The sequence below is a fragment of the Chlamydotis macqueenii genome, chromosome 1, assembly GCF_036417535.1.
Source record: "Chlamydotis macqueenii isolate bChlMac1 chromosome 1, bChlMac1.mat, whole genome shotgun sequence".
NCBI classification, from domain to species: Eukaryota; Metazoa; Chordata; class Aves; order Otidiformes; family Otididae; genus Chlamydotis; species Chlamydotis macqueenii.
This window is the reverse complement of record NC_141556.1, coordinates 213284982-213301711: the sequence shown is the minus strand read 5'-3', so window position 1 is coordinate 213301711 and position 16730 is coordinate 213284982. Positions and strand designations below refer to the sequence as shown.

The following is a 16730-nucleotide window of genomic DNA, read 5'->3' as shown; positions in this document are numbered from 1 at the left end:
TGGAAGAACCGTAACAGAGCTGGGTGTGAACCAAGTCGACGAAAGAAGAGAGCTGAGGCTTCAGCGGGGATCTTGAGATGAAGGATTACCAGAGGGCTGAGTCGGATTTCCTCCCCGTCTTTACCCTTAATAGCATCTTACTTCAAGGGCCGCAAAATCCAGATGTAAATTTGATTTGTGCTGGGGACGGCAAGGTGCAGAGCTCCTGCTCCAGGGTTTGCATGGCATATGTGAAATTACTGGTGAGAAAAAAGGGGAAAATTACAGTGACATTGCCCTGGGTGCTGTGGGGAAGGTTGCTTTAAAAGCACCATGGAAAGACTGAACTGGGAGGCTTCTTTGGGAAGAGGACAAGGCTTAATATGCCCACGCATTTTATTTTTTTTTTTTTAGGAAACCATAAAACACACCACCACGAGTCACCGGGGTGGCAGAAGTGTAACGGGGAGCAGAATTAGGCCCGTTGCAGCATATCACTTTTAAGTGCTAGTCCTCAAGTCCATGCCACTTCCAGTCAACCCATCATCCTTTAGAAGCTATCCCTGCCTGCAGGAGGCACAAAAGTAGATGAATTGTAGGAAATGAGTGTAGAAAACACTCTCAGTTTCCCCACTCCCCGCCCGTGAAAAACTCATGGAGTTCAAGTGCAAGGTCCTGCACGTGGGTCATGGCAATCCCAGCACAAATCCAGGCTGGGGGGGAATGGATTGAGAGCAGCCCTGAGGAGAAGGACTTGGGGGTGCTGGTGGGTGAGAAGCTCAACACAAGCCAGCCACGTGCGCTCACAGCCCAGAAACCAACGGCACCCTGGGCTGCACCCCCACAGCGTGGGCAGCAGGGCGAGGGAGGGGATTCTGCCCCTCTGCTCCGCTCTGGTGAGACCCCCCTGCAGCGCTGTGTCCAGCTCTGGAGCCCCCAACAGCAGAAGGACGTGGAGCTGCTGGAGAGGGTCCAGAAGAGGCCACGCAGATGCTGAGAGGGCTGGAGCAGCTCTGCTGTGAGGCTGGGCTGAGAGAGCTGGGGCTGTTCAGCCTGGAGAAGAGGAGGCTCCGGGGAGAGCTGAGAGCGGCTCCCAGTGCCCAAAGGGGGCTGCAGGAAAGGTGGGGAGAGACTCTTCAGCAGGGCCTGCTGGGACAGAACGAGGGGTGATGGTTTCAGAATAGAGGGAGGTAGATTCAGACTGGGTATTAGGAGGAAATGTTTTACACTGAGGGTGGTGGAGCACTGTCCCAGGTTGCCCAGAGAGGCGGTGGATGCCCCATCCCTGGAAACATTCCAGGCCAGGTTGGCCGGGGCTGTGAGCAACCTGATGTGGTTGGAGATGTCCCTGCTCCTTGCAGGGGGGTTGGACTGGGTGGGCTTTGAAGGTCCCTTCCAACCCAAACCATTCTGTGATTCTATGACCCGACAACTCTGGCTCCCCAACAACTGGATTAGTCCCAGTAAATACTGGGTAAATCGGTAAATACTGGGACCATCAAAGCTGTCTCGGGGGAGTCTGGGAAAGAGACAGCAGGAGGCACAGGAGCAGATGGCTGTATTGTGAAATCTCCTCAGTAATTAGGTAAAACAAAGACCGACGCCAGTGCACGAAGCAATTACTGGCCACTGCCGGTACCACGCCGTCCGGACGACGGCTGTAATGAAATAAAAGAGGATAAGGACGGCTGTGGGGAAGCTTTATATTGGAAACGGTGAGCAAGGCGTTTCTGGAAGAAGAGATGAAAGAAAATCCCAGGGCACGTGCATGGCTGCCTGTGTCAGGAAAGGGGATTTAGAAACGCTGTGTGCAGGAAACAAAGCACCAGGCTGGGACAAAGCCTCAGAAACCTGGGAGATCCAGAAAACATCCCCATTTTCAGGAACATCTTGCATCAGCGTGGTTTCGGAAGCCGATGGGATGCCACTGCCCAGGGGCCTGAGGTCCTGGGGTCTTGGGCACCTCCAGACCCAGCCTGGAGCATTGGGAAGAGGCTGCAAGACGCTTGTGTGTCCAGAAACACCTGGTCCAGAGGACGATGCCATCGTAATGTGGTTGTAAATAGCCCGAAAAATACGTCTGGATCATGGAAATCCACTTTCCAAGAAGGATATTGTTAATGTAGGACTGAACAAAAATACCCCGACCACTGCACGCTCTCTGCAAGCATCTGCACTCACAGACCAACCTGCCAAAACCCAAACCCAGCCGCCAGCATCGCCATCCCGTTCCCAGAGCAAAACGAAAAAAAAAAAATGCTCCCAGGCAGCACATTTGGGGATCAAAAACGAAAAGCACCGGTTTTACAAGTCTTCTGCAGAGAGCTGGAAGGAGGATTTGTTATTGCTTAAGCACTTCCGCGCGCGCAGCAAATGTTCGCAGCATCTCCGAGCCATTTGTATCTACGAGACGATCTGCAAATACTTCTCTTTCTGGAGCTGTTCCAAGTTTAGTGGAGAAATAAAACATGTTGGGAGAAATGTATTAAGCAGGTACTTAACTGAGAGATGAGATGAGAGGAGAAGGCACTGCTCTTGTCTCCCAAGCAGAGCATGCATCTTTGAAACACACTCCTGGGTTGATATTTATTGCAACCGATGGAGCAGAAAGGCTTGGAAAAAGCCCCCCCTTCCCCTCCCATAAATAATTCACCCCTTGTAACAGTTCATAAAATGTTTATATTAACTAATAATTAAATATTGCATTACAAAAAAAAAAAAAATAAAACTAACATTGCAGGCAAGAGAAAAAAAAATCAGGCCGAAGGAAGGCGGGGAAAGTGATGGCCACGTCGGGTTTTCGCCACTGAGAGCGAAGCTAAAGCAGGCAAAAGTGGGGATTTTTGGCTTCATTCCATCTGCTCTGTCGGATCCAATCCTGATCCTGCCCCGAACGACTGGGCTTTTTCCACCAATCTCGCAAGCAGCTCCCCGTGCAGTGGTTTCCAGGGCATGGCATGGTCAGCCGCCCCATATTCAACCTCTGCCGTCAAGCAATGATGGTTTTAACTTCAAATCACCGGCTACGCACGCGTGTTAGCAGGCTTCGAGCCCATCAATGGGTTATTTTGGGTCTTGGTCTCAAAGAACCACCAAGTCCAACATGGGCGAAGACTCCAGACACGGGATAAAGGACTGGGAGCATGGGAGGGAGGGAAGAGGGGAGCAGGGAAACGATGGGGATCAGCAGAAGTCATCAAGATAATATGAATCAAACATCATCACGCATCCACCCAGGCATCTTTTATTAAAACCGTAATTGCTCGATCCAACCTGTGCCCTGGGGAGCATAAAGAAAAGCCAGCAGTGCCAAGGTCACTGCAGACAGAAAATCAATGCAGGGAATGAATGGTAATGACTTTTTTTTTTTTTTTTTTTTTTTGCCTACTTTCAAAGAGAGGGACGGTGGAGATATCCTGCTGGCATCTTCAGAGATGCACAATATCCCTCGGACTTGCTCCAGCAAAGCACTTAGCACATTTTTAACCTTCAACATCCAAGTCTTGCTCCTCTTGACTGTGACCACAGCAGGCCGAGCATCCCAACGGACCGCTGTATTGCATATACGCAAAAACAATTCTCCCCTTCTTTGCGGTGCCCTGTTCTCTATCCAAAACCATTCCAGCTTTCTGCAGTGACCAACTCTTCTGCACTCCTGACCCCTCTCATGGGTGTGCTCAGGACTTTCTCTGGTCTGCCGCTATGCTGAAATACAACGCCAAAACCTGAATAAAAGAGTCTACCCAAGGCTTTACTAATCATAGGATCATAGAAGGGTTTGGGTTGGAAGGAACCTACAAAGCCCATCCAGTCCAACCCCCTGGCAAGGAGCAGGGACATCTCCAGCCAGATCAGGTTGCTCAGAGCCCCGGCCAACCTGGCCTGGAATGTTTCCAGGGATGGGGCATCCACCACCTCTCTGGGCAACCTGGGACAGTGTTCCATCACCGTCAGGGTAAAAAATTTTTCCTAATATCCAATCTGAATCGACCTCCCTCTATTTTGAAACCATGACCCCTCATCCTGTCCCAGCAGGCCCTGCTGAAGAGTCTCTCCCCACCTTTCCTGCACTGGGAACCTTTGGGCACTGGGAGCCGCTCTCAGGTCTCCCCAGAGCCTCCTCTTCGTACATGTCAAATTCCTCTCCATATATCTCAGTATTTTTGAGCGGTTTTGTTGGCCGATTTTCTTTTTTTCAATGCAATAACGCTCCTGACATGTGATTTGCGATTCACTGCAGAATTGCTCCTGCACCAGCTGTTCCCGTCCGCACCGGTACGGCTGATGATTCCTACCTCTATGCCCTCATCTCTCCTGAACTGCTCCTTATTTATTTCAGGCCATTTCTCCAATCTGTCAAGATCTCCTTGAATTCCAGCCCCAGCACTCAAAATGATTTAGCCAAACACAAGCGAAGGACTCCGCACAAGGTTACATGGGTGAAATACAGGCACTCAGACGGGATGGTCCTAACGTCCCTTTCTGCCTCCAAAAAAAGGTCTTAAACACAGTAAATTTAAATTTCCTGCGGGATATTTAAGGCAGGTTGCATCCTATACAGAAGGGATGATACAACTCCTTCTCTCCACTGTGCTGTGAGCTGAGCAGACCTCAGCCCTTCTCCAACCCAGCAATGCCGGGTCCATGGGATGCAGGAGCTAAGGGAGTTATATCGCTAGCTGAAACGGTGATGTTCATGCAGAAACGGATCCACGCGTCAAGCTGAGTATAGGGTTTGTCTTTCAGTGACTCCGCTGAGATTTGGATCAAGCTCATAGGAGATGTCTCTAGAGCTCCAGAGAGTCCCATCGAGGCTGATGCTGAGATCAGCAACCCCTACGTGATATGAAAGATCTGTCAAAAAATGAGTTTGTAGTCATCAGCCAAGAAAAACCCAAGAGGTGAAATGAGAACTCGAGAGCTGGTGTCCCTTAGCCTGTGCACTGCCCATCAGTGATCCGGGCCAGACCACCTGAACATGGACATCTCAGTACCTGCGAGTACAGGGTGAGTGTAAATGAACGGAATCTATGAAAGAGAGAGGAAAAATCCAGTTGTTTATATAATTTGTAGATAAATATCATAGAATCACAGAATGGTTTGGGTGGGAAGGGACCTTCAAAGCCCATCCAGCCCAACCCCCCTGCCAGGAGCAGGGACATCTCCAACCACATCAGGTTGCTCAGAGCCCCGGCCAACCTGGCCTGGAATGTTTCCAGGGATGGGGCATCCACCACCTCTCTGGGCAACCTGGGACACTGCTCCACCACCCTCAGCATAAAAAATTTTTTCCTTATCTCTAATCTGAATATCCCTCCCTCTATTTTAAAACCATCACCCCTCGTCCTGTCCCAGCAGGCCCTGCTGAAGAGTCTCTCCCCACCTTTCCTGCAGCCCCCTTTGGGCACTGGGAGCCGCTCTCATGTCTCCACAGAGCCTCCTCTTCTCCAGGCTGAACAGCCCCAGCTCTCTCAGCCTGGCCTCACAGCAGGGCTGCTCCAGCCCTCTCAGCATCTGCGTGGCCTCCTCTGGACCTGCTCAAGCAGATCCCCATCCTCTCCCTCCAAACACTCTTACACTGAACATTACAGACGAAGCCCCAAACACACCTGCAGCCCCTCTGCAGTTCCCAAGGGATATCTCCACATCTGCCAGTGCAGCAGAGGGATGGAGTGCGCTCAGCAGTCAGGGCCGCAGTGATTCCCCTCATTTCACCTTCTGCATAACACATCCATCCAGCTTCTACACCAACCATATACCTGACAGAGCAAAGAGGGTATGAAAGTGGTGCAGCAGCGTACCACCTTCAGACGTCCTTGCCCTTTCCATGCCATAATGACAACACAGGCCTCTGTTTCCCCCTCTTTTGCATCGTGCCAAAAGTCCCACGTGAAAGCACCATGTCCTACCTCCCTTCCAATTTTGCACATGATCCGGTTTGACTTCCCACCCAATTTCCATTTCAAACATCAGTGTGACATGGTCAAAACCCTGATTTCCAGATCCCAGCGTGAACTTCTGGTAGCATTCCTCCTTCCCAAGAGTGCGAACAAGAAGATGATGTGTACGTCACCACTGAAAGACTACTAGACACGCCTGAAGAGCCACTGGAAGACCAAACACTGAGATAGGAAGGGCTGGACAGACGCTCACAGCAATGGCACGTTGAGTTTAAAGAAACATCTTCCAGTTGTTCACTACCAGCTTTGCCCATCACACCACCCCTGCAAGACCCTCGGTCTGTCCTGAACGTGAGAGCCTCCCATAACCACTTAACTGCAGGAGCTAGGCTTTGCAAACGCTGACCAAAAGCACTGCCAAGACTTCAGATGTGTCCAGAGGAACCAGCAGAAGCCCAACCAGAAAACCATCCTCTAAGGCAACAGACGTGCCTGTGTTTTCCGAAGGTTTCCAGCCCTCAGAGCGGCCAACGAGAGACAAATCACAACTTGTCATAAAAGAGAAAGCTCATTTTCCTCTGCGGACAGGGACTGGCACATTAATTAGCAGCCCCAGAACAGGGAAGAAGGGGAATCATGGCAAACAGGGCTGGGGAGGACCTCAAAAAATGTTCAATTCAGCCCGTGCTCTGGGGCAGGATCAAGCGATGGACCTTTGCACCTTCTCTAAGGGCTTTCCGGAGATGCTACAGCCATTTGATAGCCAAAATAACTGGTTCTGTGTCATCCCAAAAATCAGACTGGCCAAACGCAGCAGACCCTTCCAGCGTCATGGGTTATCCAGAGCCACGGGAGCATTTCCACGAAACACAACGAAATCGCATCTCCCCTCACAGCATCCTGCACCGAGCTTTGCTCCAACGCAACCGCAACGCCGCAGCACTGCGTCCAACGCTGCCAGAGGCTTTTACCCCACCGACGGAGGAAAAAGCAACCGCAACTTTCAACGACTGCATCTCCCTGGCTCTCTGCGCGATGATGCTGCTCAAGCTCATCCCAGCTCCCCAGAGGGAACACGTGGTTTCTCTCTGTGTCCTCCCTCTGCCGGGCTGGTTGCCAACATATCCCTCTCCGGGAAACCTCTGAGTGAGTTGCCATAGCTACTGGCCGACACCGCGACAAGCTCTGTCGCTCGGCTGAGACCGGCACGTTCGTCCCACCAACGCACGGGGTACCTGGTGGGAGGCTGTCACCCAGCCGCGGTACATCAGCCCCGCACAAACCCAACGCAGGGCTTTCCATACCTTCACAGGTGCAGCCTCCTTCCAGGTGGAAGGCAAAGGGAAGTGTGGGAGGAAGCCTGAAGCTCAGCAATCAGGGCTGATCCTGAAGGATTTCCTCCTCCTGTGTCCGGATAATCTCTCCTCTTGCCATTCACCCAGCACCCAGACACAAAACTGAGATTTCTTTACTGCTTCCCAGCCTGGTCAGCTCCAAGCTTCCCAAGGCCAAGTTTTTAGCTGGTCTAACTGGGTTTCTGGAATACTCAAACCATCCAGTGCCTCATAAATGTACATTTCTAAGATGTCTGCTCGTCTTTGCTTTGGAAGAAAGACGTTGGATCCCCTTCTTCGGTAGACGAGCTCCCTGCCCATCTTCCCCTCCACCTGTGTGGCCAAGATACCTTCTGTAGCTGCTTTAATGGGAAGGAATCAGGAGAAAAAAAAGGACAAAGTGCAGGAAAATATTACCTAATTCACCTAATACTTAATTGCACATATGCATCACTTAATTGACAGCTAGCCCTGACACACAGGAGTGCTGCAAGAAGCACATTCTTCAGACCTTGTGTGAGGGGAGCAAGACTGGGATAAGCATGAAAAAGGTAATCTGAGATAGCAACACCAGGACACGAGCTTCTAATCCTACAGGAGAGCTGGGATCCTGCGAGAGGATGCAGCCCTGAGGAGGACTTGGGAGTGCTGGTGGGTGAGAAGCTCAACATGAGCAGGCAATGCGCCCTTGCAGCCCGGAAGGCCAACCGCATCCTGGGCTGCATCAAGAGAAGCGTGGCCAGCAGGTCGAGGGAGGTGATTCTCCCCCCTCTACTCTGCCCTGGTGAGACCCCACCTGGAGTACTGTGTCCAGTTCTGGAGCCCCCAACACAAGAAGGACATGGACCAGTTGGAGAAGGTCCAGAGGAGGGCCACGAAGATGATAAAAGGGCTGGAGCACCTCTCTTATGAGAACAGGCTGAGAGAGTTGGGGCTGTTCAGCCTGCAGAAGAGGAGGCTCCGGGGAGACCTGATAGCGGTCTTCCAGTACCTCAAGGGGGCCTACAGGAAAGATGGGGGGAGGCTGTTTAGTAGGGCCTGTTGCGATAGGATGAGAGGTAATGGTTTTAAAATAGAGGGGGGTAGATTTAGATTAGAAATTAGGAAACAATTTTTTACGATGCGGGTTATAGAACACTGTCCCAGGTTGCCCAGAAAGGTGGTGGAGGCCCCATCTCTGGAAACGTTCAAGGCCAGGCTGGATGAGGCTCTGAGCAACCTGACCTAGTCAGGGATGTCCCTGCTCCTTGCAGGGGGGTTGGACTAGATGACCTTTGAAGGTCCCTTCCAACCCTAACCATTCTATGATTCTATGATTCTATGATTCTATGACACAGAATTCTAGAATTGTTTAGGTTGGAAAATATCTTTAAAATCATCAAGTCCAACTGTTGACTTAGCGCTGCTAAGTCCACCACTAATTCATGTCCCTAACACGATGGTCCTGAAGGGCTTTGGGGAGAGAAATGAGATCCAGTCTGGGCTTTGGGCTAAGTTAAGACCCCGGAGCCAACGCTGGCACTCGACAAGCAGAATAGCCTTGCCCTTTGCAAGTAACCACAGAATCACAGAAGGATTTGGGTTGGATTGGAAGGGACCTTCAAAGCCCACCCAGTCCAACCCCCCTGCAAGAAGCAGGGACATCTCCAACCACATCAGGTTGCTCACAGCCCCGGCCAACCTGGCCTGGAATGTTTCCAGGGATGGGGCATCCACTGCCTCTCTGGGCAACCTGGGCCACTGTTCCACCAGGTTGCCTAGAGGTGGTAGATGCTCCTTTTAAAGAACAAGAAAAGCAAAGCAGCAGCTGAGCCATTTTTGTAGTCCCACCATCACGGCTTGCAGTCGGGTTCCCAAAAGCTGCCGGAGTCTCTCTGTACGCGCAACCGTGTCTGCAAAGCGCTGCGGGGTCCTCTCAGGTGAAGGCATCGTTCGAGCAAAAGGAGTTATTAATAGAAAGCAAAATGCGTTTGCGATGTAGCAGCTGCAAGGCTGGGCTTGGGGAGGAGAGATGAGTTGGAGGTTAAAGCAGTAACCTGGTGAACAGCTTGGTTTGAGTATGTGCATATGTGTGTGCATATATATATACAAAAAAATATAAAGGGTGTTGGAAGGATGCCAGAATGATGAGTTATAAATCAAGAAAAATAAAATTTCCACCCTATAAAACCTTCCCAGAACCTTTCCCCTCCTGGCTGGTGGTGATGGTCACGCGAGCAGGAGAGCATCCACGCTCCCGCCCCGGTGTGGCAGGGTTTATTTAAAGATCTCGGTGTCGGTGCTACAAATACATTCAGCTAAGAGCGAAGAAAAGCAAGATTGATGTCGGACAGAGTGCAGAAGTCCTTAGAAAGCGAAAGCTCCTTCAGTCGGTAGGAGATGGGAAAAGCCAAGGTCACGCTCTAAATGTGAGAGAAGACAAATTTACAACGGCTGTTCATGATTTATTTGGCAAAGGAAGGACAGGGAAAGTCCTGATGCCTAAACCAGCTGATCCCTCTCCTCTTCTTTTGTTTTTTCATCCTTTTTTTTTTTCTTTCGCCATGTCAAAGTGGGGTCTGCTCTACAGCATCCGCCCCTGCGTCCAGAAGAAGCTGGTGGTCTCAACGGACAAAGCAGAAACCGGAGAGGGAGAAGGAGAGATGTTTGACATGTCCTTTGATACCATAACTGACTTAGCAGACAAAAAAAACCTGGTGAAAATCTATCTGGTTTCAGTAAAGCGTTTGATACAGGGCCACATAGGAAATCATTAATTAAGCCGGTGAAGATGAACATCAGCAGAATGGGAAAACCAGGCAAGGGAAACAAGGAGTGTCGGAAGGCTGAGCTGGAAGGAGGTTAGCAGTGTTTAATATTTTTAAGGTTGACTCCGGCACAAAAAAGTAGGGCAACGCTGATGAGACCTCCTAACGGCACAACGTCGTAGGCAGCACCAATACGGAGGAGGATTGGGACACCACAGAGGAAGAAAGGGATTGACCTTGACTGCCGCGTTCGAAGTGAGATGAAAATTACTAATACTAAATTTTAGGCTCGGTACTAATCAGCAGGATTTTTTTTGCCATGGGATGGGAGCTCCAAGGCTGGAACCACCTAGGCAGGAGAATAACGTGGAGGTCCTGGTTATCAAAGGGTGAGGGATTTATAATGCATCTGTGATGCCCACAAACAGACGTACTGGTTCAGAGGGTCCCATCCAGTCCCATGTGCCTAGAAGTCCCCGCTGAGGTGACACAGCTGAGCAGGAGCAAAGGAAAAATTACTCAAGTACACTGACTCCATCATCTGAATGCCACCTCCACCTCCTGCTCAACCCTGTCCTATGGCACAGCCCCACTCCACCTTGCGCGCAGTCAAAGCAGCAAAATTCAATATTGCCTACCCCGCTGAGCAGCTCCCAGTTGGCTTTTGGGGCTGGATATCATCTGCCTTAACGTGATTGCAGGGAATATGTTGGCAAATACTCCAACTTGGAGATACTACCAAGTATCTCCAACTTTGGGGATACTACCAAGAGCCTTTCTCAGCTGGTGGACTATGTCCAGAAGAGATCAAGACATAGAGCGTAGGTCTGCAACACCCATCTCCACCCTCTCCGTGTCTTAGTAAACACAAGAGCTTCCTCCACGCATGGTTATTACACACTCGTATGACCGGTCCTTGTGGTATCAGCAGACATTGTGTCTCCTCCTGCTGCAAAATTGGATCTATTAGACCCCTTCAAGTCCCAAAAGAAGGTGGTTGCACCCAAGCTGTTCACTGGGATCAGTTCTTGGCTTGTACCCATTCCCAAATGAGCCTGGGGAGAGCGCTAGGGACTGTTTCAACAACTGAAGAGTGTAGATGATCATGTCCCCGTGCCCAGGAACATTTGATTTACTAGTACAGACCCAGCCTATGGATCTGATCAGAAATTTCAGAAGGCAATAGAGAACTTCCCACCAAGTCTGGCACACCTGAGAGCACGAGCAGCGTTATGGTGTGCGTCTCACCAAGATGGGACATGTCCTCCACTGGAGATTTTCAAGACTAGGTTAGAGAAAATCAACCTAGTCTGGTCTAGATGCATCATCCCCTTCCCCAGAAATGAGATGTGGACAGGACGATCTCAGGAGGTCCTTCCAACCCTACATCTCCACAACTATAACGACGGAGTATTAATTCCCTGCGTTTGCGTAGCTTGCTCCTGCGTGGACATCCCTCTCTAAATTATCTCCTCTGTATCTCCGGAAAACACACAGCGAGTCTCCAGCGCTGACTCATTCATCTCTATAGCTACTACAAATTCTCATTTGCTCCACATCTCTAGTACCTCCAGGGCTTGAAGATGAATGACAAGAACGTTAGCAACAGGCAATTCATTAATACTAGAGGCAGACCAAAATTTTCCATTGAAGCCTTTTCTGGGTTTTATTTTTTTTTTCTCTGATAGGAAAGAAAAATGTTGGGGAAAAAAAATAATAATTGCTTTGGTAAAAAAAAAAAAAGAGATCTCGTTTTGGTGAAGAACTTGAAAGGCAGGTTTTGTGATATTGCTTCTCTGGGGAAAATTCATCGCCTTACTACTCATTTTCACCCCCTGCAAAGGGGGTGAAATTTCCCCTTTCCCTTTTATCTTTTTTTTTCTTCAAGGACATAAAGGGAACAAAAGGCAAATGCAAGACAAAGAAGAACGAGGGAAAAAAAACACCTAGGAAACACCCAATTCTAACATTTTTCCATGGAAAGCAAGCAAAAATGGAAAATATTCATTCCTTCTTTTATTTTTGCCAAATGTGCTTCTAATTGGCCCACTTCCACCAGCAAATGCCGCTGTCTGCACATTTTATCACCTACTCTCTCCGGTCCCAGACCTCCAGGGTCAACCCCAGCCCCCTCCATCCTTCGGCGCAGCAGGGAGAAGAGCTCTGCCCATCCCTTCCAGGAGTTCAGGGGGCAAAACCCCCTCCCAAGCACTCCAGTACTGGGGTCAGCGAGGCCACCTCTGCGGCCCACACAGACAAAACCCTCAGTGATGCCACCAGCTCCTCCTGTGAGACACCAGATAACTGAACAAGAAAAGGCTCCACCCAACAGAACCAGCTTTCCAAGGAGCTGAAAAGCCCCCAAGCTGGGTCTTGACTCCTATCTAGAAGGGTCCGGACACACTGCAGTAGGTCACTCAGCTCCTCTGCCTCAGTTTCCCCACAGTCCAAGAAGAAGAGTCGTAGGGCGCTAATTGGCAGGCAGACACCACCATGCACAACTTGATCAACTTCAAACCTCCGTGTTACCAATGGCTTCAAAGCAGGTGTTGCCCTGGGAGTCACTCAACTTCTGGAGACCATTAAGAATGAGAATGGATGGAGAGCAGCCCTGAGGAGAAGGCCTTGGGGTGCTGGTGGGCGAGAAGCTCAGCATGAGCCAGCAACGTGCGCTCACAGCCCAGAAACCAACGGCACCCTGGGCTGCATCCCCACAGCGTGGGCAGCAGGGAGAGGGAGGGGATTCTGCCCCTCTGCTCCGCTCTGGGGAGACCCCCCTGCAGCGCTGCGTCCAGCTCTGGAGCCCCCAACAGCAGAAGGACGTGGAGCTGCTGGAGAGGGTCCAGAGGAGGCCACGCAGATGCTGAGAGGGCTGGAGCAGCTCTGCTGTGAGGCCAGGCTGAGAGAGCTGGGGCTGTTCAGCCTGGAGAAGAGGAGGCTCCGGGGAGAGCTGAGAGCGGCTCCCAGTGCCCAAAGGGGGCTGCAGGAAAGGTGGGGAGAAATTCCAGGTGGTGGATGCCCCATCCCTGGAAACATTCCAGGCCAGGTTGGCCGGGGCTCTGAGCGACCTGATGTGGTTGGAGATGTCCCTGCTCCTTGCAGGGGGGTTGGGCTGGGTGGGCTTTGAAGGTCCCTTCCCACCCAAACCATTCTGTGATTCTATGATAATAAAAAGATAATATAAAGACTGTGAAAAACATAAATAAATAATATAATAATCCTATTTATTCTGCAGGATGTCCGGGCACGGGCAGTCCGTTGCAGACAGGCGCAGCCCTGCCATTGCCACCTTGGCCTCGCCGAAGGCTCCCGGGCTCAACCAAACCACCTGCCCCTTGGGCCGGGAGCAGCCCCCATCCTCCCCTGCCCTCACCGGCGGGCATCGCCTCCGCTCTGCGGGTCTGGGCAGAGCTGGGAGGAGGTCGCACAGGTCCAGAGCCTCTGCAATATTCATTTGTTTTGGTGTAAAACGCTCAGAAAAGGGAATTCCTCCCTTTAGCATGGACTTCCCCGGTGACCTTGGGCAAGTCTCTTGCTCTGTCCCAGGCTCGCCTGGAAAAAATACTCAGGGGGCCAGAGGAAGTTTAAAAACCCTGACCAGTGAGCTCTTTGGTTTCCCCAAGGAATTGTTCCCCAGCCTCGGAGCATCCCATTATGCTGATTCGCGGCGGCGGCAGAGGACTGTAAGGAAACCTTCCCCCCTGCTCTCTGCTGCTGGAGAACTTTCATCCAAGCACGAGCCCAGCCCCAACGTGAGCCACCCACACTCCTCGCTGGCCAAAGGTCACCAGGAGATAATTTTGGCTGCTGGGTGGCCCAAAAGGTCGCCCAAATGGGCTGTGGAGTCTCCATCCTCGGAGATGTTCGAAAGCCACCCAAATAGGGACTCCTGCGAGCAGCAAGGTTCTTGATAGCAACAAGGATTTGGAGAATTTGGCTTTTGAAAAAGGAGCCAAAGGATAAACAACACTTAAAAGGCACCTAATTTGAACAGAAAATGGGAACAATTAGCCACAACATCACTTATGCATTAACGAAGAGGCGCTTACGTTCCAGGGCTGAGCTCGGGGAGGAAACCCAACCCTGCCGCGCCAGCGGCCGCACGAATTCGCTGGAGCGGCCGGCTACGCGGAGGACGAGAGGGTGAGCGATCTGCTTTTAAATGTGCAATTAAATAAGTGTAATTATCCTTCGCACCCGTGGAAGAGAGCAGCACGACGGCTCTAGGACAGCTTTCCGCCGTAGTCCTGCCACCACCAGACCATGACCAGACCAAAACAAAGCCGAGTTTAAAATCACGGCTGGCCAAAGCAGATCAAAGGGCTGTGTCACCTCTGGAAAACCCTTTCCCCACATCCTCCACCCCTGGAAAACAGAGATCCCGAAAATCCCTGGTCACTTGCTCGCGTCTCAGCCAACGGCGGTCGTCACGCCCGGACGCACCCGAGCCCACAGCGTCGCTCGCGTCCCCACCCAGAGCCGAACAACAGTAAAAAAAAAAATAAATAAAAAATCAAAATCTCACTGCTTGAACCGTTTCCCACCCGGGGACGCGGGCGGACGGCTGCCAGCTCTGCCGTGCCACGCAGTCACCGGTGGGACAGAGGGGATGAAACCCAGTCTAATTTTAAATCTGCGTGAGTTTACCACCTGTTTGACAGCGGGGTGTCACCTCTAAATCTCCCTAGGGAAGAAAAAAAAATCCATCACTCAAAGGCATAAACACCTCGGCGCGCGCGCGGCTCCGGGGAAGAGCAGAAAGGGCGGCGACGACGCTTTTGTCACAACGAACCCCGGCTTTGCTCTCCGCCACCTCCAGCCCGGCCTCGGTGGGCTCTGCCAAAGAAAGCTCTGGAAAAAAAAACCACGATGGCAGCGGCGAACCCTCCTCGCCAACGCGGGCAGCCGCCCACCCCCACCGTGGCTTTCCGCGTCGCGTCCCCCACTCATCCGAGCGCTCAGCAGCGTCTCGCGGCGAGGAGTTTCGCGCTCCGAATCCCAAACTGGGGCGGGGGGGGGTGTCTCTTCTCGGGGTGAAATAAGGGCAACCCCTTTTTGGGGGTGATGGGAGGGGGACAGAGGGATGTGTCACCCCCCTACCCCTCCCTTCCGCCTCGCTGCGTTAAACATGGCAGCATCCCAAGGCTGCCCCACCCAAGCGGCCTAGGACGCGCGTCACCCGCATCCCCGGGATGCTTTGTCTCCGGGATGCTGTGTGGGACCATCCCACGCGTGGGGTACCCCGCTCGTGTGCGGGACCCCCCCCCCGGATGCAGCGACGCGATGGGGATGCTGGGCCTTCGGCTTCGCGGCATCATTTTCTGGGCTGGCAGGGATGCGCTGGGAAAGGACGGCTGGATTTGCGCACCCAAACCTCTCCCTGCCGCAAGTCGAGGCGGTGGGTGTCCGAATTTGGGGGATTTTGGCGACACCCAAATCTGCTCTGAACCCACCCAGTAAAAAAAAAAAAAAAAAACAAACAAACCAACCACGCGTGGATTCACTACCCAGAGAAACCGGGAATTTTAAGGACCAGGAGACCACCAGCCCATCCCCACCCACCTCCCGGGGTGGGATGCGCCGGGAAACGGGGAGCGGGGCAGGATCGGCGAGGAGCTGGCGGGTTGGGGGTCGGGATAGGGGTTTTGGGGGGGAGAGGGGGTGTCTTACCTATAGGACGAGCTGACCCCCGCCGCCACCTCCTCCTTGATTTGCCTGTTGAGAGCATCGGCGGCCGCCCTGCCCCCGCCCGCCTCCTCCCGAGCCTTCTCTCTCCCATCCCCTCCTCGCATCCCTTTGGGATGCTCATCCTCCACCTCGGCGTCTTCCTCTTTTTTTTCGGCCGGCACCTTTCGCTTTTTCTCCTGAGCCGCTTTCTCCGGTGAAGCCCGTTCCAAAGCCAAGACGGGGGAAGGACCCGGTTTGGGGATCCAAGGGTGATCGCCCCGTTTGGGGATGGGCCAGGCGCGGAAATCCTTCTGGTACTGCGTCTCCTTCTCGAAGGGGGTGTCGGAGGGTTGGTACTCGCTTTTGGGTTTGCAGCTGGGCTCCGGTCTCTGCACTTTCCAGGGTTTGTAGTCGTGGCGCATCACCGAATCGGCCGGGGGTGAGGAATGCGGGACCGGCCCGGGTCGTGAGGCACCGGGAACCGGTTGCTCCCCTCCGCCGCCGCCGCCGCCTCCCCCCGCCGCTTCGCCAGCCGGTTGGGTTTCGATGGGGGGCTGAGGGGGAGCGGCGGCGGCGGCGGCGGCGGCGGGGCGGGGGGGAAGCGCGGGGAGGGGGTGCTCGGTGGCCTCCGAATATTTGGTGAAAACCAGAGGGACGGCGATGTCGGCCTTGTCCAGCTGGTTCCAGAACCGCGCGATGCAGCAGGCGCGGGTGATGCAGGGCCACGCCATGGCGGCCCCCGCGCCCGCCAGCGCGCCCGCCACCGGACGCGGGGACGGAGCGGGAGGGAACGGGGAGATGGGGCGGGGGGGGGGGGGGGGGGGCGGGGGCGGAGAGAGAGAGAGGGGAGAGGGGGCGGGGCTATGAGGGGGGCGGGGCTTGTGCGGCACGGGGAGGGGCGGGGAGGGGGGCACGCACGTGTGAGCAGGCGCCCGCGCGTGCACCTGCGCGCAGTCACACGCACCTGCGCGCGCGCCCGTGCGAAGCGCGCCCATGAGCGCATGCACGCGTGCAAAACCGCACGCGCAGGCACACGCACGTACACGTGTGGGGCACGCCCATGCGTGCGTGCACACGCGTGTGCAGTCACACACTGACACACA

At 53.1% G+C, this 16730-nt stretch overlaps 1 protein-coding gene across 1 annotated transcript in view; it reads right to left on the bottom strand.

The window, feature by feature from the left end:
• Positions 1-16413, bottom strand: part of MAP6 (microtubule associated protein 6) — a 39866-nt gene extending 23453 nt beyond the window's left edge. The window contains exon 1 of the mRNA XM_086739754.1: positions 15631-16413. Coding sequence (XP_086595880.1) covers positions 15631-16358 — 728 coding nt within the window. The 5' untranslated portion in view covers positions 16359-16413. The remainder of the gene's footprint in view (positions 1-15630) is intronic.
• Between the last annotated feature and the right edge of the window lie 317 nt (positions 16414-16730).